This window comes from Colletotrichum tamarilloi (assembly GCF_030869305.1).
Source record: "Colletotrichum tamarilloi strain Tom-12 chromosome Unknown Scaffold_31.1, whole genome shotgun sequence".
NCBI classification, from domain to species: Eukaryota; Fungi; Ascomycota; class Sordariomycetes; order Glomerellales; family Glomerellaceae; genus Colletotrichum; species Colletotrichum tamarilloi.
Genome location: NW_026849414.1, coordinates 1 through 23,916, shown reverse-complemented (window position 1 = coordinate 23,916; position 23,916 = coordinate 1). Strand labels below are relative to the sequence as shown.

The window sequence follows — 23,916 nt, the reverse complement described above, 5'->3', positions numbered from 1 at the left end:
GCAAAGCTGCAAAGGATTGAGAAGTTAGAGAATAGGTTTCCGAGTTAAAGATGAAATTCCGAGATGAACCAAAGTGACGCATTGAACTATTTCGACGACAATTAGATAGGGGAAGAAGAACTTCTCCAAGTCGGCTATTTGCGGCAACTTAGTCCCTCCGCATCGGGTACGTCATCCCCGGATATCTTACCCCGAGACCGGTGCTTACGCGGAGAACGACACCCACCAACCTCCGTCTCCCACAAGGCCTCATTTCCGTCGGCCGGCTTTCAAGCAGAAACATCACGGTGAAGTTGCTCGTTGATTGAGTACTTAGAATAACTTATTACATTGCTTCCGAGCGACCTTCTCTTGACGCTTCAACAAAATGGCTTCTCGCAAGATCCTTGTTTTACCAGGCGACGGTGTTGGCCCCGAGATCATCGCCGAGGCTGTCAAGGTCCTCGAGGTGATCCAAAAGTCCTCTGGTGTTAAGTTTGAGATCCGCTCGGAGTTGATGGGCGGATGCAGTATTGACAAGCACGGCGTAGCCCTGACCCAAGAAGTCCTGGACGTGGCCAAGGCAAGCGATGCGGTCTTGTTCGGTTCAGTCGGTGGGCCTAAGTGGTAAGTCAGACGGTCAACACTACTTTTCCAAGCGGCAATGACTGAGAATTCAAATACCCTCAGGGGTGCTGGCAAAGTGCGACCTGAACAGGGCGTCCTAGCCTTACGCCACGGACTGAACGCCTTTGCGAATCTGCGCCCATGCAAGTTTGCGAGCAAGTCTCTTGTCGACCGAGGCCCTATCCGACCCGAGCTCACAGAAGGAACCGACTTTATCCTTGTGCGAGAAAACTGCGGAGGTGCTTATTTCGGAGACAAGACTGAAGAGGAGGATTTTGCATCGGACGCCTGGGCGTACTCTCGGGCAGAAGTTGAGCGGGTTGCAAAGGTCGCTGCTGACTTGGCTATGGAGACGGAGCCGCCTCAGCAAGTCATCTCGTGTGACAAGGCCAATGTCCTTGCTGTTAGTCGACTTTGGCGTCGAGCCGTGACGGAATTTTTCGCGAGGGAGTATCCGCAGATCAAACTTTCTCACCAGCTTGCTGATAGCGCTGCCATGCTTATGGTCAAAGATCCTCGCTCATTCAACGGAGTGGTGCTCATGGATAACACGTGAGTATTGTCGCCCCAACAAGATTTCTGGTTCGAGTTAGCTCACTTAGTCGTTACGTGGTTCACAGGTTCGGCGACATCCTGTCAGATGTGAGCAGCGTGGTCCCGGGATCGCTAGGCCTGCTCCCATCAGCGTCGATCTCAAGCACCACCCCTGGCTCGGGAGGAATCGGTCTCTACGAGCCTATCCACGGAAGCGCGCCCGATATCGCGGGCAAGGGTAATAATAGAGCCTTGTCCCAGTCACACCAGAGAGGTCAAACGGTCAAAGGCTGATACTTTTCGTGTGCAGGGATCGCCAACCCAGTCGCCACTATTCTTGCAGCGGCAATGATGCTCAGGTACTCATTTGGAATGGTTGATGAGGCAAAGGCCATTGATAAAGCAGTCGGAAAGGTCTTGGACTCCAGGGATATTGGCGGACACGAGATACGGACCCCGTAAGTATCACTCGCTGCTCAACGTTTTGCGCACGTCTGACTGGTTTCTTCAGTGACCTGGGCGGTAGTGCAACAACAGTTGAAGTCGGCAATGCAATTTGTAGACAACTTGAGAGCTTGTTGAAGTAAATTTTCACATGCAGTTATAACGCAAAGGATCAATTCACAATGCGTTGACTCTTGATAAGGAGGCACAACGGAGAAAGAGAGTGAGAGGCACGCCCCAAGTCGATGTTGACGCGGCAGTCAATCATCCATGAAAACTAGCGATGCAAGTAGTGCAATGGTCCGGGAACTGACATGGGACATTTCTAAACATCAAGCGAACGAGCTCATAAAGATACCGATAGCTAAAATAGATCCACTACCATTTCTCAAAAGCCATTGTCTGAATACACGCACTCCCTTTGTCATTAGGCTCCACACAGACCTCTTGATCCAAGCCCGACCCCGAAGCATAGTCCGACCCCGAGCCCGACCCCGCGCCCGAACATAATCCCGTCACGATAGCTCGAGTCCATCAATCGACCTGACAACTCCGATTCTTTGCCTTCTGTCTAGATCTATCTCTCGATTCATTATACCCAGAAAGGTCTGACGCAATGGACGCCCGTCACCGTGAAGAGACTAGGGTACGACGTCGAAGGGCCCTTGCCTGTATCGAGTGCCGGAAACGAAAGCTGCGGTGTGACCACAATCGCCCTTGTAGCAAATGTCAACGGGCGAAGAATCGGACATGTATCTATCCTGCCAATGCTCCTCTTGCCAGTCCGGAAAATCATATCAACTACCGACAGGGTAGTCCGTCAAACATCCAACAGCGCCAGTCCGACCCGGAACATGGAATGTTAGCCCAAACACCACAGCCCGCGGACCAAGACCGGGTCTTCACCAGCAGCACCGATGGAAGATGGCACTCGTCTTCATTCGGAAGCGTCTTACTCAGTCAGATCTCGACTCCGGGGACTGTTTTCCCTCTCGCGATGACTGAGACTTCTACGCGCCGACCAGCACCAGAGCCACTCTATCCAGCCGAGGAGTCACCTACTATCTGCTCACTCACCGAGCTTACATCTTTACCGACTATAATGATTGTTAAATCACGATATATTTCACCAAGTCACTGGCTGTACTCAGTGATGCTAGTAAGTCATAGCAGTTTGTCGCGTTGACATGCAAGGCACCGTCCACTCACCGGCTTTACAGATGTTGCCTGCGCTGAAGTGGCTGGACAAGGAAATGGTCAAGCAGGAAGAGTGTTGGCAGGGCCTCATACACTGCAAAAGTCTGGGAGAATGCCTCAGAACACGGAGAATACTCGCAAACTCTCCCGGGCAATATGGCTCCTACATACTCGATCACGCCGTGTCAGCCGCGTTACTTCAGAATTACCTACGGAGCTTTGAGCAGATCTATCGGATTAATCATGTGCCGACGCTGCAGAGAGAGCTCGAGACATTTCTACAAGATCGCGCTTCGGTCAACCACGAATGCATTGTTAGACTTCAGCTTTGCTTTGCACTTGGAGCTCTAACATACGATGATCTATTCTCTCTTCGACCGCACGCTCTTCAATGGATATACGAGGCCCAATCTTGGCTTACCAACGCTGAGAAATCACAGCCAAGTATTTCGGGCATTCAGATCATGTGTCTCTTGCAGCTGGCTCAACAGACGACAGAGTCACTTTATGGGGACCGGATCTCAGCTCTCTCAGGCAACCTTCTTCGGTCTGCGATATGCATCGGGTTGCACCGAGATCCGATTGGGCTGCCGCGGATGTTACCTTTTCAGATCGAGATTCGACGCCGTCTCTGGACTACTGTGTTAGAGCTGGTTCTGGAAGCAAGCATAGAGTCTGGCCAGCCCGTTCTCATCTCATCCGAGGACTTTGACTGTAGCTTACCCTCAAATCTGAACGACGACCAGCTGCACTGCGAGTCTACAGTCCGTCCCATTCCGAAGAACCCCAGTCTTCACACCGATAGCTCTCTGCAAATTGCTCTCGGTCAGTCCCTGACGTTGAGACTGACAATCGCTAAATTGTGGAACAAGGTCAAGCAGGAGGCGAACTACGCCACAGTCCTACAGCTTAGTCCGCAGCTTACTGCCACCCGCCAGATTTTGACAACTACGCTCAAGAACTTGGGCAAGAATACCTCGCTATTGACTTGTCATATGTGCGAGATGGTACTTATGCGATACGTCTTTGCGCTGCATTTGCCTTACATGCTTCTACCTGATTCTGTCTTTTCCCATTCACGACGCGAGTGCATAGATGCTGCGCTGCATCTTACATACAGGGCTATGCCAGTATCCGACACGAACGAGTCACTCTCGGAGCTTCTACAGCAAGCAAATGACGAAGACTACTGTCCCGAATTTGGCCGATTGATAGTCTGCGGCTCGGGATCCTTGCGGTCGGCACAGCATATTGCTATCAGTGTGATCGCGGCAGATCTCAACACCATGATATCAGAAAGAGGCAAAATAGCGACAGGGTCGGCTCTACGTGTCGTGGAAGAGCGTTGGCTACTGAAGGCTGGTGTTGCATGGGCCAGACGGAGAATCGAGGCAGGGCAAGAGAATGTGAAAGATTATGTATTCTTTGCAATAGTGCTTGCTGCAGCAGAAGCTGTCTTGAAAGGCAAACCCGTCGAGGATGAGATGACAGAGCGATGTAAGGAGGCAATCGCGGACGCGAAGACGTTGCTATCGGATATGACTGGGGGAACAACCTTTGAGCCCGCTAGCGCTGTTCAAAATGCAGAGTGTGAGAATTATTTGGAGGATATCGGAGCTTTCTGGGCAAGCGACTTACCGTCCCTTGACTGGGGTGGATTCATGCCAATGCCACACAGCTAAGGCTCTTGGAGATTGTTTATTAGGTAGTAGAACGGTGTTGAAGTTAAGTAATGTTATGCTCAATTGGTGACGTTCCAAGTCATCCGGCCGTTCTATCGTCGTGGGGGGTCAAGGGCATAGTGATGAATGATTCAGAAACTCTATTCGTTATTTGAGGCCTCGGAGGTTATGTCACAATTATTTTCAATCATCTTTGAAGAAAAGGGCACGGGGTTCTTAGGCCGAGTCCGAACCGTGAGTCCGAAGACTGCTCCCCAGCGCTGTTGCACATAAAGGTAGGGGGGACGGGTTCGACAATAGCGAATCTCGCCAAGTTTGACACTATCTCGAAGCACCAGCTACTGTAGGATATCATGACTCTCCGGTTCTAAGTCTGCTCTCTGCACAATGAAGTCAACTCAGTCCCTGCGAAACGGCCCACATGTCCCAATTGGACAATATGGTGTGTGAGTGAAGCCCCTTTTAGCCTCTCAAAAGTGCCAACGGCTCTTTGATATGCTATGGACCAATTTGGAAGAGATTTATCATAATCACGTTAGCTAAATAATTTTCAATCAGATACAAAGGATGGTGGGGAAACATCGGTATGCGTTTTCGGTTTACAACTCATCGTCCATACCCAACCAAGTAAGGTACACAGGTGTTCGTGATGATTGATCAACAATGTGTCTCAGGTGGCGAGAAGCAAAGAGGTATTATCACGTACGGAATCGCACCAAACCGTCTAAATCCTCTGGCCCAGGCTGGCCATAATGCTGTCTTCAATATATGGCGACGCTTCGCGAGCCAGGTCTGGTATTTCGGGCCATCTCTGGCTGCGGCCTGGTACGTGATGTACTGGGCGGATAAGAGGTATGCCTATATGCGTGAACTAAATCCCGCTGGTCCCTCTTTTATGCTAATCGAGGACTGTTGACAGGAACAAGTTTCTCAATTCAAAGGTGGGCAGAGAAACATATCGGAGAGATGAGTAGCGACAGGTTCATTCACGATCATTATGCTGTACTCACCCGACCAGTCACTTTACTTGTTTTATTCATGTAGTATTACACTTCCCTCTGCACGGCTACTCAACTTCTGTAGTAGCACTCGCTCGAATTCTCGCTTTAATCGTAGCTAATCAAACCCATGCTCAATGGGAATTAAGCCGGGGCTCGAAGTATAACTCTCATGTCAACGATGATCGACGGGATCATACCTGTTTGCTATAGCTTTCAAGACAGCACCACTATCACGGCTTCAAAATAGTTCCGATAAGTTTGAGCGGACGATTTCACCTTCGAATTATGTAACTCTTAATAGATACCTGACCGCCATTCTGATTGCTTCAAACACCGACTTGGAACTCGAGCTGATCTTTACAGCCTAATGTGGGCCAGCTGAGCAGATGGCCCTCGCCTTACCTACCAAGCCGATGAAAATCTACAGCATCCTTATCAGCGATCTTCGGAGCCAAGGGAGTGTGCGCCGTAGTAGTGAGGGTCACTTGTGATCCGGTCCGACTATTCTCAATCACCGAAAACCAGACGCTAGTGGATCTCTTCCGAGCAGCGACGCCGGAGCAAACCCCGAGATCCACACAACGGACCCCCGTGAGCCATCGGCACTGCAGTCGGTAGATGTGTACAGCCTTATCGTAGATTATCATGATTAAACTAATCATGATAGGGATTTCTTCAATATCGAGCCACAATCTTCCATCGTTGTAAACTTGGCAAGTGGCCCAAGTGGCCCATCTCTGGGCTATCTTGATGCCATTCACCGAGCGGGTGATGTAGGATAGTGGGATAATGAGCTCATTTTCAGGGTCATCAACTTGCTTATCATGAAAATCATTAATCAAGACCGATTGATTGTATTACGTATGAAGGCATCAATAAGGCCATGATGATGCAGGGCAGCTCGAGTTGAAGGCAGGTTGCGTTGTCATATAAGTCGACGAGGATAATGGACTACGCCGCATTTTTCTGTTCACCCAGACTACACCATTGACAACCCGAATGGTCGACTCTAACTTCAGAAGAGACCCAACATAATGAAGTTTTCCCGCTATATCTTGGCACTCTCGGCCCTTGGCTCGGCGATTGCTGCTCCGACTTCAAATAGCAGCACCGTGGACCGATCAAACTTGACAATCGCGTTAATCCGTACGCCTCCGCCGAACTGGCCGCTGCCTCTCACGAACTACGACTACACCGACATCACTTTCAACATCAGCGAATGTGTAGATGTCGGAATCGAGTTGATCAAAGAGGCCAAGGCTAGCGGTTCCGATGTTGTCGTCTTTCCAGAGCTTTGGTTCCCCGGGTAAGTCCCAACTCAGCCTAAGGCTCAACCATCTAAATGTCGAATGCAAGTATCTGAACCATCTCGAATAGATTCCCCAAGGGTTCGGACAGCCACTACAACTTCACGCGCGATTACCTTCCGTCGTACATTGAGAATGCCATCGTGATTGGCGATGCGCAGTGGAACCGCCTGATTGCCGCGATCCAGGCAGTGGGCATCTACGCCAATCTTAACTTTGCAGAAGTTGACGGCGACTACATGTACATGTCTCAGGCATTGATAGACCCTCAAGGAAATATCATGCACCACCGCCGTAAGCTTCGGCCGTCAGGCGCAGAACGATACTTCTTCAGTGACGGTGTGGCCGAGGATCTCAAAGTCTTAGAGACTGACTACGGCCGATGGGGAATGCTGGAGTGCGGAGAGTACGTCTACAAAGCCCACCTGACCCAACTGACTGCGCCTTGCTCCTACGAGTGCCGGAGCTGACCATACCACTTTCAATCTAGGCATATGTACCCCAGTATGACGTTTAACATGTACGTCCAGCGAGAAAATGTTCACTTCGCGCCTTTCCCCTATCTGGCCGGCGTCGGAGACGAGACTTCGCTTTGGTGGGAGAACGAATGGGTCAATACCGGCACCCTGAGCGTCTACTCTGTTCTCAGCGGTGCCTACTCCTTTGTCGCAGCTATCGGCGCGACTTTCGTGATAGACCCGTTCGGATCTCGCGTTGCTCACGTCAATGCCAACGCAAGCTTCGAGGAGTTCCCGATGCTGTACTACAACCTCAACACTAGCGGCTTCAACAGCTCTCAGACGTATGACATTAATGGGCAGGCTTCATGGGGGACGTTGAGCCAAATTGTGGATAGCTTTCCGGGGTATGTGCCAAAGGTGGAGGGGGAGTTCGTCAAACAAAAGAACGTCTCGATTGATTACTTGATGACGGGGGAGCTTGTCATCCCGTCTTAGAGGTAGATAAGGTAGAGTCATCTGATTCTAAATTTGGCTTCCCGAACAGTGGACTGCGGGTAGAAGTGGCACCGTCTCTCAGAATATCATCCCACGGTATGCCGTTCATCAATTCCGCGGTGATTACTCCTCAACTTGGTTGTGGTTCGAGGCCCCCTTCATTCCGGCTATTGTTGCTGTGCAGACATCAAAACCATCTCCAGAAGTTCTAATTATGGGAAGACAACGATGAGATACTGATGATAACCTAGTATAGCTCAAAGGAATAAACCATCAAGGTGTTCATCAGTGGATCACATTGAAGGTGTGGCTGTATGAGGCCTGGATTACTCCTGATGATCGGCCATGATCGTCCTACGTCGGGAACGCTCCAGGGTAAAGATTCATGCTTAATCGTATGCTGCCAAGATCTAATACATCTCAAACATGTCAACTGGGGGCTAGCTCTTTTGTTGGTTGGTTGTACCGATTTGGCAAAGGGTCGCGTGCTATCTGAGAGCGCGGTTGGCTGTGCGGCTGGTGCAGCTATTTTAAGGACAGGACCCATACGCGACGTTGCGAACTCGCACACCCTACAATCAAGAGGGGGAAACTTCGCTGATGACTTTGCACAATGGATCAAAACCACTAATCCGACCAGTTCCACCTTGAGTGATCCCCTCGGCGAGCAAGAATTCCTAGTATTCACCGAGCGTCGAGCGTAATTCGAACCCAAGAGCAGCAAATTCTGCAGTGGTTTCAGGTACATGGTGGTGTAGGAAGCTTGGAGGTCTTGGCTAAAATCGAGCAATTGTATCAAACCATGTTCGGCAGTTCGACACTCCCTGTTCTCCAGCACTTTTGAAAACCGCTCAACCTTTTCTACAACCATCCAGGCTATCAGGTGAACAAATTTGCTGTTGAGTGCAGTTCAAGATTCGCAACGATGCTTGCCAACTTAAGTTGACTTGATTGGCTGGAAACTGGAGGCATGTTTCTCTGTACCTCATCATGCACAGCTTGGGTCCCAGGACGCATCTAAAGTGTTAGTCATATCCCGGGGACCCTCAAATTAGTTGCGAGCAGCCCGGCCACCGGGCTACTCCGTCTCTCAGGTCTCTCCGGATCCGTGACCCATTGTAATGCTCCAAAAGAACCTCCGGCTTGTGGGGGTCTGTTCGGCCGACTCAAGGTTGCAGCACTAATAAGAGAGAAGGGAGTAGAATGAAGCTTGATGTTGAGCCTGGGCCACTTCTAAGCCTGCGTGCTCCGCGGCAGCGACTGATTCGCTGGCTAAAGACAATAAGCTTTCTCCTAAACACAGATGAAAATGTCAAGCAGCATCACCCATGCGTCTCATGAGTCGTGAGTGTCTATGCTTGACTTGTCTGCGACAAAAAAGATGCCCCCTACAGCGCAGTCCAAAGCCTTGTGTGCTTACTTTCGAGGGATCTTTTCCATGAAATGAACTTTATTCGGTCGGGGATTCCCCGTGTTTACTACGACTGGCCAGCCTGTAAGCCTTGAAGGAAGCTTCTTAAATGGAGCTTTTTCGGAACTGGTAATCATTCCCGTCGGATATTACGGTTGTTGCGTCCCATTCCGGGCGATGCAGATTGTGAAAAGCTTTCTTTGCCAAGTCCAAGTCCCAATTTTAGAGGGGATACTCCGTACAAAAAGTCCCATCGATTGAAGGCCCCTATTCCTGCCAATAATCATCCTCGAATAGCCACAAGATGGATCGGAACACAGAGCCCGAGTCTGTCCCCATATCCACACGAAGAAGAAGGAGCATTGTGACAATGACGGAGACACAACTGCTATCAATAGACCTCAGTCTCATGTCCACAGAGATGTTCCCGTCTGTCGCCGAGAACGAGAAACATAGTCCAGGAACAACGATCACAGAAAAGGAGGCCGGTCCAAGCACGGAGAACGACCAAGAGAAGGGCAAAGGTCCGAACAATGATATACCAGTGACACCGATACCAAAGTACTTATCAGGTGCCAAGCTTTGGATTGTCATCACATGTGTAATTGTTGTTGCCTGGTTGATGTTCCTTGACAGTTATATCATTGTTCCCGTTAGAGCACCCCGAAAATAAGTGAACCATGTCATTTGCTAATAGCATTGTAGGCTATTCCAGCGATAACTGACGAGTTTCACTCTTTGCAAGATATCGGTTGGTATGGCAGTGCCCATCACGTTTCTAATGCCGCTTTCCAGCCGCTCACAGGTAAAATCTACCGCTACTTCAGCTCAAAGGTGCGGCTTTCCCGGCTCTTAGCGAATATGTTTCCAAATCCAATCTAATCCATGCAGTGGTCTTTTTTCGTCTTCCTAGTCTTGTTCGAGATTGGATCTCTTGTATGCGGGGCTACGCCTTCGTCCCTGATATTGATCATGGGCAGAGTCATCGCGGGGATAGGAAGTGCGGGCATGATGAGTGGTGGCCTGACGATCATCGCCGGATCAGTACCTCTAGAGAAAAGACCTGGTTAGATCAATCCTTGCGAGTTTTGTCTGACAAATGCTTGGCTAATTCAAGTTGTCTAATAGCTCTTATGGGACTGGTCATCGGACGTACGTATAGGCTATTGACCCTCAGAGCAGTAGCTAACGTCGAACTAAAGTTGCAAACTCTGGCAGCGTTTGCGGTCGTACGTGCAAAAAACCACCCTAGAAAGGAGAAAGTCTCGCCAAAAATACTAACGTTAACACATAGCTGTTCTTGGTGGAGTACTGACCGACTGTGCCAATTGGCGTTGGAGTAAGATATGGAGTTCATCCGAGTTGAGACGACTCTAAGTATTACGGAGTACCTGCTAAACTCAAATAGCATTCTACATCAACCTCCCGATTGGCGGCGTCGTCCTTCTGTTTCTGGCATGGTGCGAGATTCCCGATCAGGTGCCGAAACCGAGTCCTATGGCGGTCATTGCGAAATTGCACACGAATCTAGATTTTACCGGCTTTTTGTTATGCGCTGGTGCTGCGGTGTCATTTCTCACGGCCCTCGAGCTTGGTGGGAACGAATATGCTTTTAACAGCCCCACGATGATAGGATTGTTCTGCGGCTCTGCTGTGGCTCTCGTAACATTCTTGGCCTGGAACTATCGAAAAGGAGATGACGGGCTCATCCCATCATCAATGGCCGGTAGGAGGCCCGTCTGGTCCGCAGCCGCTACAAACTTCACCTTTGTTGGCTCGGCGATGATCCAGATCTACCTGCTCCCGCTCTACATACTTCCAGGCAGTACAAGGCGCCACGCCGGTCCAGAGCGGGATCAACGTTTTGCCAAGCATCTTGTCACAGCTAGCTTTCGCCTACGGCGGAGGCGTGCTAGGTACGGAAGCCTATGGAATTATTCCATATGTAATTTGAGTTTAGCTAACGTCCTTGTCACCCTTCAAGTCGGTAAGTTCGGGTATTATCTGCCGTGGGCTGTCGCAGGCACAGCGGCAACGATTATTGCTAGTGGCTTGTTCACGTCACTCACACCGACGACTTCGGTGGCCCAGTGGGTTGGTTATCAAATCATCACGGGTGGTGGACGAGGCATTGTTTTACAACTGGTGAGACCCGCTTGCCACATGCAGCGGTCACTGACCGCAAGCCCGACTAACAGAATGACTTTAAGCCAAGCATTGCTATTCGGGCGAACTTACCTCCGGAACAGATTTCAGTAGGAATATCATTTGTTACGTTTTCTCAGTTCATGGGTTCAGCTGTGGCCCTGGCAGTAAGTAACGCCATTTTTACAGGGGCACTGAAGCAAGACCTACCTAAATTCGCGCCGAATCTCGATACGTCGAAAATTCTTGAGGCCGGGGCAACCGGGTTCCGTAAAGTCGTGCCCGAGGAAAAACTGCCAGGAGTGTTTTTGGCATGTGTATCGAGTATCGACAAGGAGTTTATCCATCCCTCGGTCTGGCTATAGCATCATTCTGCTTCGCGTGGGGTATGGGGTGGAAAGACATTCGGCCAAAAAAGAAATAGGCAGTCAGCAGGTGAGGAAAAGAGAGAATGACTCGAGCCCGTGGATAACTGCCGAGAGCCCGAGGCTCAGGCTCATGGGCACTGACGTTTCTAAGATTGGACATTCTTATGGTGGTCCTTGCTAGTGTTGAGCGCCGTTACCAAGTTCTATCAAAAGTTCCTTGCTTAGAAAAGAGTGCAGAGGTCTTGAAAGTTGACCATACACGTTAGTAGTATCGAGATAATGACTACGGACTACTTACCTATACGAAAATACGTCGCTTGATTAATCGTTCCGACGGGGTTGAAGTGGTTCGATAGCGGCCCGCTTGCTCATCAAGAATCCTTGGGTTTAGAGTTGAGCCTAATGGATCACTCGCACTCGAAGCCGACGGGATGTTGCTGGTCCTGAGGAGAGAAAATGAGGCTTCAGTCGTCCACCCCGTGGCGACTGAAAGAATCACAAGCTTCGCAATAGGGAACAATATGACGGCGTTCTCCGGTCCGAAGTATCTGAGTTCACCTGAAGGAACCACCCGAATTATGACTGACGCGTCAATTAAAGACGAAAGGACGAAGCTTGCGAGACTAAAAGGGCTCGGGTTTCGCAGATGCTTCCGAATCATGCGACGAACAGCGATAGAGATTCAACATTTAGCGAGCGTGTGCCATGGCAGAAAAACAGGGCGTTTAATCAAGTGTCTGATTCCGTGTAGACTGGTCAAAGTGTCTAGGTAAAGCTAAGCTACGCCTAGCCCACATCTTGCGAGGGTATAACATGATTGATTGCAGATCGCTCACGGTGCCGCCGTCTTGCGCTACCGGAGCTCTGAACCTCGGGTTGTCCGGAGACGTCGCGCATGTACTCAAAGTAACGTGGCTGTTGCGAGCCTAGTCCATCATTCTATCCTATCTTGACAGCAATCAGGTGCGAATACAGTATTTCGATGATACGCATGGCTACGGCTACCCAATGAGCTCATCTGGTATACGGATACGCTGGCGCACAGCATTCTGCCATAGCACGCATATCCATCGGGGATAGGAGGAGCTACAAAATTCAAGCATAGCATGGCTTGTACGATGCGGCCATATGTAACCCCGTTGAGAGGCCCCTTTAATAGTGGTTACCCTTGAAAAGGGACCCCTAACGACTCGTTCCTAGGCCTCATCGGTCGTACCCAAGTCCATACTTAGTTAGAAATGGTACCGCAAGGCAAGCTGAAACAAACCTGAGAGGTGTCCCGCGGGAGTAAAGGTAAAATTGGGCTGCCCAATGCGCTCGGGCCGTCTCGCTGGTCAACTTCAGTCAAGGACACAACATCGCTGGGCTTGACTCAAGGAGCAACGGCACGCCCGCAGCGTGAGATTGGAAGCACTGGACCGTGCTTCACAGGTTCACACTTCGCTGGCGAAAACGAGAGAGTCCAATGATAGAGTTCGCGCGATCTGCGAGTTCATCTTGTCGTCCCACAGATTCTGATGCTGGCTTTTGCCGCTTTCGATATGCCCGAGACCGAATTCGCAATGAGTACTATTTCACAAGTCCGCAAGCGGAATCCACCATTGTCAGTGTGTATACGGATACACACTGAACGCAACGCAACGCAACATTACGGCTGTTTCCCGATGGGAGAGAGCTTGATCATGGATTCGTACTCCGTACAGATAAACGCCAACCCCTCAAGGTTACCTCAGGCGCGTTTCCCTTTCCTAATGCCAAGGGGGGAACACTTGGTTGTTTCTTGAGCAATCTATTTTACTCTCGCCGCCAAGAGCCCCAGCCATGCTTCAACGTCACTTATTCTAGCCACAGCCTACAGACAAAGATTCACGTGCTGCAAGCGCCGATCAAGCGGCAGGAGAAGCCCGCTGCCCGCGCCCGCGGACACTAGCAGCCGTCGAGCACGTTCGGCGGCTCGCCGGGCTCAAGGCTGGGCCCAGTCATGGGTAACCATCCCTGGCATTAATGGGAATATGACAGTCGGGTAAATAGAAACCCTATTTTACTTGCTCGCAACAGGACAGGGCCAACAATTTGGCGGGGCACACAGGCCAAAGGTGCCGACTCGAGCAGCTCAAACCCGCCAAGACTACCTACCGTACGAATAGTTGAGGCGTCCAAATAGGTCGGGCGTTTTGGACTCGCTGTCTTTTGTTGACTAAGTACGGAGTATGCTATGCACACACATGCAGTCTTCACCTCTTCCTATACCAAACCACTATCAATCTCTTGGCCAAGTCGATCCCCAAATAGGGACCCCACAGGAGGGGCTTTGGCCTTGGCGCTGGGTTGTTTTTAGAAGACGGGAAGCCATGAAGCTGTCACCAAACAACACCTGACTGATGATACACCGTGCCTTTGGCGAGATAGGTAACAAAACATGACATGATGGCGCGAGGAGCGTTGAAAGTTCGGTAATTACCAGGCAATCAAAGGAAGCTTTTTCTGATCTGATTAGAACGCCTCACCGGGCCACACCACCTTTGTTACACACCACTGCGAGGTGGTGGACCCCAATTCCAAAGAGAGTTTGCATAGCATTCGCCGAGGTTGCAGAGCCCTGGGAACTCGTCAGAACTTTGACGTCGAGCTAAGGGGAACGCGATCCCACTCAGCAGGTTAACCTGCACACCACCCACTTATCGAATGATTGGCACCTTTTCCAGAGTTGCGGTAAAGCCAATGTCTCTGCCAAGTCGAATTCGCAGTCTTGACAGCCATACTGGTACCAAAGTACTGAATCGACAATGTCATACGTGGGAAGTTTCCCTGAAACCTTAAAATAAGAAATCGACAATGCGCATGATGGTTAGTCCCCAAAGAGGGAGGGTAGGTTCAACCGAGACATCTCATCTAGATCTGACGTGTCCCCCGCGCCCCGCGCAAGACGACAGAACCCTGACATGAGTCGAACGGCGCAGGTAACTTGGCGCGGCTAAGAGAGTGTCTTGGCAAAATTGACTTATTTTGAGTAGTACGCAAGTCGCGGGAACGAAGTCATATAAACTTCGGCCGTTGTCACCTGGCGCTTCTGAGTTGAACTCGTCCCTTCGACCTTGTCGTGCATCTACATGAACGCTTTGCCAACATGCTGTTCTCTCAAAGAAGTGCCTGCGATCGCTGCCGTGCTCTCAAGAGCCGTTGCTCTAGAGAAACTGGAGCGGCCAAGTGCGAAAGATGTCAACGACTCCAGATCGACTGTTTCTATAGCCCTCCGCGGCGCATGGGAAGACCGGCAAAGAAGCGCTTGAACCCGGAAGCTGCGCAGTCAACCCCTTCAACCACATTCCGACGATCCTCGACAATGTCGAGCAACACCACTGTTCAAACAATCACAAGCCCGCCCGAAGTGCTTCCATCCAACGTCCACGATGCGAGCGACTTCCAACAATATGGGATAGGAATTATACCGAGCCATCCGGAGGAAGATGGAACTTGGACTGGCAACTTCGAGGACCCTTTACTCGGACTCCTACAAAGCAATGACACGAAGCTGATGCCCACGGAGTGGATGGATACGGACACGCTGGGGTTCTTGGCCCATCAAGATGAAAGTCTTGTAGCACAACCTCACGACCTGCCACTTACACCCCCAACAACGATTGGCTCTTTACCCACCAACACAGAAGATAGCTGGATTCCAGGATGTGATCACCCATCCGAATTCAGTCACGCCGAATCCTTTGCCGGCGATACTATGCCTTCATCACCAGAAGCAACTTCACGATCATCCGAGTCGGCAGCACAGCGGCTCATGGATCTTCAGTCTCTGCTGTTCTCACGGCACATCACCAGAGCACAGGACGCAGACGGGCTTACGACACTGATCAACACGACCGTGCACTCGACAGAAACTCTCATTGATGTCGTGGAAAGCTTGCCACTAGTGAGGCCGAGCGTGGAAGGACGACGATCTACTTCACCGCCATCCTGCTGGACCGGAGCACCCGACACTTCCGGCTTCCCCACACAAGTAGTACCACAGCTTCCGAAAGAGCCAGTACAACATCTACACCAACCACCAAACCTGACTCTCGTTATCTCTCTTTTTATGACAAATTATCTTCTTCTCCTGGATTCTTACGAAGAACTCCTCGGCGCTCTAAGGGGCCGTCTTCAATGTTCACGGCAGAGCCAGGGCCCGAGTCCCGGCAGTGACTTCAGCCTGGCACAACCATTTTTGGGCAGCAACACACCCAACGGGAACCTCAACAAATTTAACGTTGTGAGCTCTTTTGACTTGGACGTCAACTCAGTCGTATTCTTGTTGTCTCGAATGATGAAGAGACTACACAAATCTACGGAATGCCGCTTCAACTCCGTTTCCATGACACCACCTGCCGTTAGCCAGTCTCGAGGTCAAGGATTCTCGACTTCGGCTACATCATACAACTTTGACTTCCAAGATGGGATAAGCCAGGATATAGACGGGTGCTCGGAAGCGTCAGGGGCCTTTTCTCCGATGGCTATGATGGGGGACTATGCACTGCGGGAAGTAAGCCAGAGGCACCAGGGCGTAATGGAGTCGCTCCGTGTGATTAGGTGGCTTGCGGACGAATTATGACAGAGCCTGCACGACAGATGTACACACTTTTGTGAAACTAAAGTTGAAGATACATCAATCAAATAAGCGAACAGCCACATGAGTCGTTCACGACTGCAAAGTTAGCTTCGTTGACTAACGAATTTCGATTCAAATCCACATTTGCTGAGCTCGGTCTCGGACTTTGTCTCCTCAGTGCCGCTCTCCCAGGGCTGATGATCATCCCATCATGTGTGATGTTCTCGGGGAAAGCCGTTGTAGTATTGGTCCGAGGCTGCTTGACCATTGGATATCAGATTTAGAAATTTCCCAAACATTTGGGATTTCATCCCATCATAGTCAAACTTCCACATTCGACTTCGGGCGACATCTCAAAATCAGCTCTGAAACGCTGTGGTAGGTATGGAATGTGGCCAGTGCTTCTAGAAAAGAAGCAGCATCTGGAGTGCTGGTTTTCAGGGTCCAGAAAGACTGGAATGCCCCATCTGCAACAGCGTTTGCGACGCGGACGCCCGCTCGACATTTGGTGGCGACCTGACGAGGTCGCCATAGAACTTACTTAAGTCAAAGAGGATATCTGTTAAGAAAATGAGGATGTGAAACTATTTGTGGAATGAAGACTAGGCTTGGCATTTCAAGGCCAGCTTTCCAGAACCGGGCCTAGACTAGATTTGTTCTGCTTTCTAGCACTCTTTCATTAAACCTACATAGGCTGTGAGCTGAACTTTGACCCATCTCATTAAACTATTTGTAAGAAGGTTTGGAACGTCGGGCGCGCTAGAGACATGATCTCTAAGCGTGGTTTGTGTATAATACGTACATTCTTCTCAATTGTATTCCATGTGATCACTGGTTCTCTGGGAATACTATCGTCTCACTATTCCATTCAGCGAGGTTACTCTATGAGGTCATCAGAAAATGATTAGCAGCATAGTGTTGTTTTATTTCTTATCTCTTCCTAAGTTTCGAGCCATGAGCTGCACTCGGACGTTACATATCAATTAAGAGTCACCTTAGATCTGAGGAGATGATGACCTTTGATGTTTTTTGAAAAGAGCTGACTCAACTTGTAGCCCGATCATCTGTAGCTTGCTGCCTGGTGCTAAATTATGGCCTTTGATTAATGACCGCCAGGTAAACTGCACTGCTTGCTAAGTACTGCGAGCTCCGAATTCAGTGTGTGAGTAGGGAGAAACTTGTGTCCTCTACTGGGTCTGTCCAATCGGTCCACGACACTTGCGCAGTTCTAGACCAGAAACTCATCACTTTTTGTGTCGTAGAATACACATTCATTATCAATCATCGGTTTATAATTGATATAATAAGCACAAGAATACTAGAATTCTAGTATCGAAGTAGAAAAGTCGTCGCTGTAATGAAGGTCTGAGGTCTCCAAGTCCGAACCCCTACCAGCCATATGAAGATTTAGATCCAATGGCGTTGTGAAAGCTATCAACATTTCCTGGCGCATTGCTGAGCCTCAAAAAGATCTTTGCCTGCACGCTATCTTGGTATTTGATTTTGATGTTAACGATTGGGGTTTCCATTTCCATCAACATGTCCCGCAGCGTTACATTCGGTTTCCGGTGGGGAAGACTTGTGCTTATCTAGAAAGCTTGGCCGTCTTGGCTTGACCACCTAAATGTCTTGTCTCCTTCCAGATCCATACTGGATCGTTACTTCTAGACCGATGGAAGGCGGGGTATCAACCCTGACAAAAACGAGGTTTTTTCCATGTCAAGAGTTGCCAACTCGGACACGGAGATAAACAGTGGTCTGAATGGCGCTGTCTTTGGAGACTTGCGAACACCGCTGTCTGCCAAGAGGTTCATTTCCTGCCTGTTTGGGAAACATGAGAGAAACCTATGGTCAATGTGTGATGTCACGGGGCTGGGAGTTCAACGAGTACATAATGAGTCTACGTCGCATTCAGAATCCGCCATGATCGGTCTGAAATGGCCGGCCTCTAGGGTAATTTTTCAGTATCCTTGACCCTGAACCTTCGAAGAGCCTCATCGTACCCGCATCCAAGTCACAATAGTAACGACGAGTTGTGGTTGAGCATCATGCTGTCTACTTCAGTTATCGGAGCTATCGCTCTGACGGCAGTTGTGGTTCATGGAAGAGAGCTCCCCAAGGATGAGGCTCGTGCTGCCGGTAGGACTCATGAATCTTATAGTATCGATGGCCTTACTGACTCCATATAGAGCTCTATGACTCTGGTGTCATCCACGATAGACTCATGTCCGCGAAAATTGTAATCAATCGGCCAATGTGAGGCGACCGCAAACATGAAGCTAACACTGGTCCAGGCACACTGGGAAGCTGAAGAAGCTGTCGGCCTCATGAACTCATCTCAATGGCCCAGGCTAGGCTACACCAAGTGCGTCGATGGCTATGCCGAGGCCCTTCCTGATAGCCCGTTGCACAACTTTAGATGCAAAAACGTAGGTTTATCTCACGATAATTTTAACGGGCCATTTTGGCGCGACGGTCTTATTGACGATCTGTTAATTTAGATGGATCTCTATGACTTCATTAATCACGCCGAACTGGGCTCGCCAAATGCCGATTACCGTGGGAAGAGCGGAAGCTCTTCATGGGGATGGACTGATCCTGAAACTGGTCGCGAGTTCATTGGTGAGGAAGATCGATGACCAAACATCAATCAATCAGTTCGCTAACTCTTTGGTAAAAGTCAGCGGCATGTTTGACGGATGTGCATTTATCGAAATCCTGCCTGAGGGCAAGATGCTCAACCTTGGATTCCTGTGAGACCTTCTACTTGGGCAAAGGGAAGAATAACTTGACTAAATCTGTACGCTTTCAGGCCAACGTACTCGCCCGTCGGCAATAGAGCATACTGGCATGAAATCCGCCCGTATCACAACTACATGCTCATCGGCTCTGAGCTTGAGGGCCATGGTATACAGATCTTTGACATGACGAAGGTGAGGCTTCCCCCAATCATATCGGCGACTATAATTGTTAACTTGTCATGCTAGCTCTTGGATATCGATCCCACCGAAGCACCCATTCTGTTCACCAATGAGAATGACTTGACCGGCCACTTCATCGAATCTCTTCCACTGGGCCGCAGTCACAACGTTGTCGTCAATGAGGAGGCCAAGTACGCTGTTGCTGTCGGTGTTCAGCCTCGTGCGGAGGGCTGCATGGGTGGCCTGCACTTCTTCAGTCTTGAGGACCCTAGCAATCCCGTTGCCCTTGGCTGCGATGGCCAAGACGGATATGTCCACGACGTATGTCAAACCCCTGCCCAGCTGAAAGCCTCCGAGTAACTATGTTCATGTAAGCTGATATGATTGAGCATAGGCGCAATGCCTCATCTACAGAGGTCCTGATGCCAAATATCAAGGCCGCGATATCTGCTATGGCTACAACGAGGACACCTTGACTATCTACGACGTTTCCGACAAGAAGAACTCCAAGATTATTTCCCGCACGAGCTACGAGGGCGCAACATTCACGCACCAAGGTTGGGTCAACGACGTGAACTGGCAAGGTGAGACGCTTCGAACAGTGGGCTGACAGAGATTCATGACTGACCTTCCAACAGAGTGGCTCTTCATGGATGACGAGTACGATGAGGATGATCTGGCCGGACCTGCCGCCGACGGGTACCCCGTCACGTACATTTGGGACATCAGATCCCTCGATTCTCCCAAACAGACCGGTCTGTTCAAGCACACCGTGAAGGGAATCGACCATAACCAATACGTCGTCGGCGACCTTCTCGTTCAATCCAACTACGGCGCCGGTGTCAGAGTGTGGGACGTCTCATCTGTACCCCAAGATCCCACAGGAGAAAGCGTCTGCGAGATTGCGTACTTTGACATCTACCCCGAGGATGACTCCCTTCCAGGGGGAGGAGCTATCCAGTTCTCTGGTACATGGTCATCCTACGCCTACTTCAAGTCGGGCTTCATCTTCGTCAATACAATTGAACGCGGAGCGTACTTGGTGAAGATGACGAAGAAGGAGGCTTGCAAGCCTAAGACGTGCAATGCAGACAACTGCCTCCGTGCTCTCAGAGCCTCCAGTGTTCCGGGTCGATTGGAGGAAAGCCAAAAGTTCTGTGGCGAGTTTACAAAGACTGTCATCGCCGATGTTACAGTGGTGCCTACTTATGCCGCTGAGGCATGCCCGACCAATGTCATCTCACGTGTGAGCTCGGCCTGCTCCTGTTTGCCCACACCTACCGCTTGAGTGAATTGATGCAGTGCTCAAGAGAAGCCCTATAGTATCAGTGTAGCACAGATGATCAAGAGCCAAATGAACACTTGTCAAACTATCTTTGCTCCATTGTGCTTGTCTAGTAAAAGTTACGGTTGAGAATATCTAGGCACTTTGAGGCAACGGTATCTGGAGTAGGTAGATCTTGGTCAAGGTTAAGGGGCAAACTTGTAAGACTGCTTAAAGAGAGCCCAGAAGATGTCCAAATGAATGGCGATGTCACAGTGAGAGGCAATGGAATCTGTTTACCAGCAATGAAATGGTTTGATTGGTATGAATGTACAAAGATGTTTTGGGATATACAGGAGCTAAACAACAACGCCGTTTCTATATGCAATTTCCAAGACAACCAATGCCCCGAGAAAATCTCTATGGGCAATTGCAGCGCAACGCTTACTTATGCATGTTCGCGACTCGATCGATCAAATTTTGCAAGCAGGTAATGATACGCTTAGCAAGAGGAAGCGGCATCAGTAGAGGCGGCAGCGGAAGTGGTGGCAACGGAAGAAGAAGAGGCACCGGGAGCGCCGCCGGGAGCAGTGCCGTTAGGGGGAGAGCCACCGGCACCGCCGGCACCGCCGCCAGAGTTGGAGTTGGCGACACCACCCTCAGCATAGAGAGAAGCAGCAGGGGTGATGGTCTGGGCCTGAGTAGTGTTGATACCGAAAGCCATCCAAGCGAAGAGACCGTCAGTGATGCTGTCGCCGAGAAGGGTGTACTCCATGACGGGGTCGACGCCATCGGTGGCAGCCTCCTCGCTCAGGATAGAGTCGTCAGCGTTGGTGGTGAGCTCCTGGGTGTTGGTGTTGTAGGGGGCGAAGGCCTCGACGGCAGAGATGAGGTCCTGGTCGAAGAAGGTCTGGCCGACGTGGGAGGCGGTAATAACGTTGCCGAGGGTGTTGTTGGAGTAGAGAGTAGCATTCTGGTGGACCATCAAGTGGATGTGGGTGGCACGGGAGGTGTAGTGACCGGGGAAGATAGACTCGAACTGGGCGACACCGTCGGAGTCGGTCTCCTGGATACCGCGGAGCCAGGTCTTGTCGATGTTGGTCTCGTCGGAAGAGTCACCGTTGCCGGAGGCGACGATGCCGGAGTAGACACCAGTGGAGTTGCAGTGCCACATCTCAAGGTAGACGTTGGGAACGGGCTCGCAAGTGTCAACATCGATGACCTGGTAGTCAAGGACGATGTCGACACCCTCCTGCTCCTCGATAATGTTGCGGCGGACATACTCACCAGAGACGTCTGCAAGGGATCATTAGTGGCTGGTAAGAGATGTAGGCTTCAAGGGAGATGACTTACAGTAAGGGCCCTGGGTAACCTCAGGGGTCAAGACGCAAGAGTTGTTGCCGGAGAAGAGAGTGGCGGCGTCGGTGTTAAGGGTGTAACCGAGGTCGGTAGAGTTGTGGCTCTCGGCGAGGACGGTGTCAGCATCGCGCTTGATGTTGCGCTTCTGGCGGGCCTGGTTAAGCTGAGCGGAGCGGCGGGCGACGTTGCGGGCGGTGACACCGCGAGCGGCGAGCTTATCGGCGCAGTGGGCAAGGTTGGAGCGCTTGATGGTGCTCAAGAAAGCGCGGCGCTCGGCAATCTCCTCGGTGAGGTCGTGGCCGGGGTGGGCAACGGCGCCGGAGAGGAGGGCGAGGCCGGAAGCGACGGTTGAGAAACGCATTGTGGTGGTTGTTGTGAGAGCTGAGGATGGAAAGCTTTGTTAAAGAAGGTGTTTATACGATTTGTCGAAGTGAACAAGAGGGTATTGTTGGAAGTGAAAGCGAAAGGTATATTGGTGAAGAGTGAATGTGATGCTGGTGAAGAGCTTCTTTCTGGTTTCTCGGTGGCTTCGACCTTGGGTTATTATACTCGACGACATGACATTCTGATCTACGGTCAACGTCAACCTCCCTCCTCCCCCACGAACCGCGTCAGTGCCATAGCCATGATGGCAGTTCGTCGCATGAGTACAAGCTGTGGAGCTCAAGTCATATCGCCATCGCCGTACCAAGCCTCGTTGACTCGGGAGACGTAGACGGTGGCCCCGGAAGGCTTTCGATTGCGTGGGCTGCCCGTTGCGGCTACGGAGTTAGCGTAGTGTAAAGCCACCCCGGTAGCCCAATGTCAGGCCCAGCCAACGTCAACATCTTCTTCTGTGGGGTCATAGCAGCCTCGGTAGTATGACCGGTGCAGCGGTAGGTGGGATGGTAGTGTGTGTGGACGACGACTACGAGTACGTTGCCCCCTTTGCCCCTTACTCTCTCTGGAGCAAAGGCCATGCTCACATCGTCAATTGCTTCTAGGTCCAACGCCTTGGCAGGGGCTTAATCTCTACCGTTTGGGTGTAGTGGCCAGTGACGTCGTGTGCATAACAAATCGGCCCCGGGCTCATCTCCACATAGTCTAATTTTTCTCTCCCTTTCATCCCGGTTCCTCAGTCACTCAGTGACCGGAGGGTCCCCGGTCTGCTCAGTCTAAGCATCCGGACGTGGCCCTACGCGCAAGCTTTCGGGAGACAGTGGAGTCGGGGCCGCCGTTTAAGCCTCCTTTTCTGCGTTGTCCTGGTCCGTCGACGGAGCCGTCCTCCCACATGCCGAAGCAAATTCTCCCCGCCCTTGGACCAAAGCCGCCGTCGAGGCGCGTCCACACAAAGCCATTGTCCAATCAAAGCTGGCGTGTTGTTTAACTGACGCTGTAAAAATAGACTTCGATGCAGCATGGGCTTCCCGTCTTCGGGTTGTTTTCCCCTAACAACCCCCCTGATGCCTTTAACATCCGTCACGTTAAACTGTGAACATCAATGGGGTTCAAACTATCTGCCCAATGAGCTTATTCCATATGCGAAAAAGATGCCTTGCATCGAAGAGGCTTCTGTGCCCGGACCACAGGTAGAATTTCTTTTAGAAAGGCCAGCCGAGGTCTATGTTTGACGCAGGTGGTACCGTGGTTGTAGATTGCGGTGTTTTAACACGCAGCAAAGTCTTAAGTGGCTCAGCACGGGTTGCGGGGGGTCGGATAGACCAGCTGCACATTTGCCAGCAAAAACACTAACAGCAAGCATTCCAGTTCCCAACACAGTCAATGTTGCCGTCGGATTCACCCTGATTTCTTCGGGGTCTCCAGACTCTTGGCTACTTGGCACGCTCAAGTTAAGGAAGCGGAATAGAAGGCCAAGGCTTTCAGGATCCGGCATTACGATAAGTCAACATACCCACTTCCTGGCACCCCCCTGTTTCTGGCACCACAAAAACGATGGGATCACAACCCAACCTCCTCATTACTATTAACTATTGATCCTCAACCACACCCACTACAATACAGCTGCCAGCCTCACTAGGGCATTCAGAGTCGCTGGATTCAGCCGTGATAACCTCCTTTTCACCCGCTTCGATTTGAGCCCGATGGATATCCCTGATGTTCGCGAACTTCGTATTGGGATCG

The 23,916-nt window shown here is 50.7% G+C and overlaps 10 protein-coding genes across 10 annotated transcripts; 8 read left to right on the top strand and 2 right to left on the bottom strand.

Annotated features, from left to right (window-relative positions):
• Positions 1-367: 367 nt before the first annotated feature.
• Positions 368-1,727, top strand: CTAM01_08626 (3-isopropylmalate dehydrogenase; the record flags this gene model as incomplete). The annotated part of the gene is made up of 5 exons (XM_060524646.1): positions 368-606; positions 670-1,158; positions 1,227-1,378; positions 1,451-1,598; positions 1,652-1,727. 5 exons carry the CDS (start codon positions 368-370, stop codon positions 1,725-1,727), a joined length of 1,104 nt encoding a protein of 367 aa, XP_060380593.1.
• A 473-nt stretch (positions 1,728-2,200) lies between these two features.
• On the top strand, positions 2,201-2,770 carry CTAM01_08625 (fungal specific transcription factor domain-containing protein; the record flags this gene model as incomplete). The annotated part of the gene is made up of 1 exon (XM_060524645.1): positions 2,201-2,770. One exon carries the CDS (start codon positions 2,201-2,203, stop codon positions 2,768-2,770), a length of 570 nt encoding a protein of 189 aa, XP_060380592.1.
• A 34-nt stretch (positions 2,771-2,804) lies between these two features.
• CTAM01_08624 (fungal specific transcription factor) lies at positions 2,805-4,463 on the top strand (the record flags this gene model as incomplete). Its single annotated transcript, XM_060524644.1, has 1 exon — positions 2,805-4,463. The coding sequence occupies one exon, from the start codon at positions 2,805-2,807 to the stop codon at positions 4,461-4,463; it is 1,659 nt and encodes a 552-aa protein (XP_060380591.1).
• Positions 4,464-4,850: 387 nt separating this feature from the next.
• On the top strand, positions 4,851-5,437 carry CTAM01_08623 (UcrQ family protein; the record flags this gene model as incomplete). The annotated part of the gene is made up of 4 exons (XM_060524643.1): positions 4,851-4,909; positions 5,022-5,047; positions 5,138-5,315; positions 5,383-5,437. The coding sequence occupies 4 exons, from the start codon at positions 4,851-4,853 to the stop codon at positions 5,435-5,437; spliced, it is 318 nt and encodes a 105-aa protein (XP_060380590.1).
• Positions 5,438-6,498: 1,061 nt separating this feature from the next.
• Positions 6,499-7,727, top strand: CTAM01_08622 (uncharacterized protein; the record flags this gene model as incomplete). Its single annotated transcript, XM_060524642.1, has 3 exons — positions 6,499-6,770; positions 6,842-7,177; positions 7,262-7,727. 3 exons carry the CDS (start codon positions 6,499-6,501, stop codon positions 7,725-7,727), a joined length of 1,074 nt encoding a protein of 357 aa, XP_060380589.1.
• A 1,715-nt stretch (positions 7,728-9,442) lies between these two features.
• CTAM01_08621 (efflux pump) lies at positions 9,443-11,648 on the top strand (the record flags this gene model as incomplete). Its single annotated transcript, XM_060524641.1, has 8 exons — positions 9,443-9,790; positions 9,844-9,972; positions 10,030-10,204; positions 10,267-10,290; positions 10,341-10,367; positions 10,433-10,477; positions 10,547-11,283; positions 11,424-11,648. 8 exons carry the CDS (start codon positions 9,443-9,445, stop codon positions 11,646-11,648), a joined length of 1,710 nt encoding a protein of 569 aa, XP_060380588.1.
• A 789-nt stretch (positions 11,649-12,437) lies between these two features.
• CTAM01_08620 (uncharacterized protein) lies at positions 12,438-12,979 on the bottom strand (the record flags this gene model as incomplete). The annotated part of the gene is made up of 3 exons (XM_060524640.1): positions 12,438-12,590; positions 12,679-12,737; positions 12,919-12,979. Coding segments are annotated over 3 exons (273 nt in total), but the record flags the coding sequence as incomplete, so codon positions are not given.
• A 1,799-nt stretch (positions 12,980-14,778) lies between these two features.
• On the top strand, positions 14,779-16,254 carry CTAM01_08619 (uncharacterized protein; the record flags this gene model as incomplete). The annotated part of the gene is made up of 1 exon (XM_060524639.1): positions 14,779-16,254. One exon carries the CDS (start codon positions 14,779-14,781, stop codon positions 16,252-16,254), a length of 1,476 nt encoding a protein of 491 aa, XP_060380586.1.
• A 2,045-nt stretch (positions 16,255-18,299) lies between these two features.
• On the top strand, positions 18,300-20,460 carry CTAM01_08618 (uncharacterized protein; the record flags this gene model as incomplete). Its single annotated transcript, XM_060524638.1, has 9 exons — positions 18,300-18,390; positions 18,441-18,490; positions 18,546-18,680; positions 18,753-18,873; positions 18,932-19,004; positions 19,064-19,184; positions 19,239-19,493; positions 19,567-19,756; positions 19,811-20,460. The coding sequence occupies 9 exons, from the start codon at positions 18,300-18,302 to the stop codon at positions 20,458-20,460; spliced, it is 1,686 nt and encodes a 561-aa protein (XP_060380585.1).
• Positions 20,461-20,938: 478 nt separating this feature from the next.
• Positions 20,939-22,156, bottom strand: CTAM01_08617 (uncharacterized protein; the record flags this gene model as incomplete). The annotated part of the gene is made up of 2 exons (XM_060524637.1): positions 20,939-21,732; positions 21,790-22,156. 2 exons carry the CDS (start codon positions 22,154-22,156, stop codon positions 20,939-20,941), a joined length of 1,161 nt encoding a protein of 386 aa, XP_060380584.1.
• Positions 22,157-23,916: the final 1,760 nt, after the last annotated feature.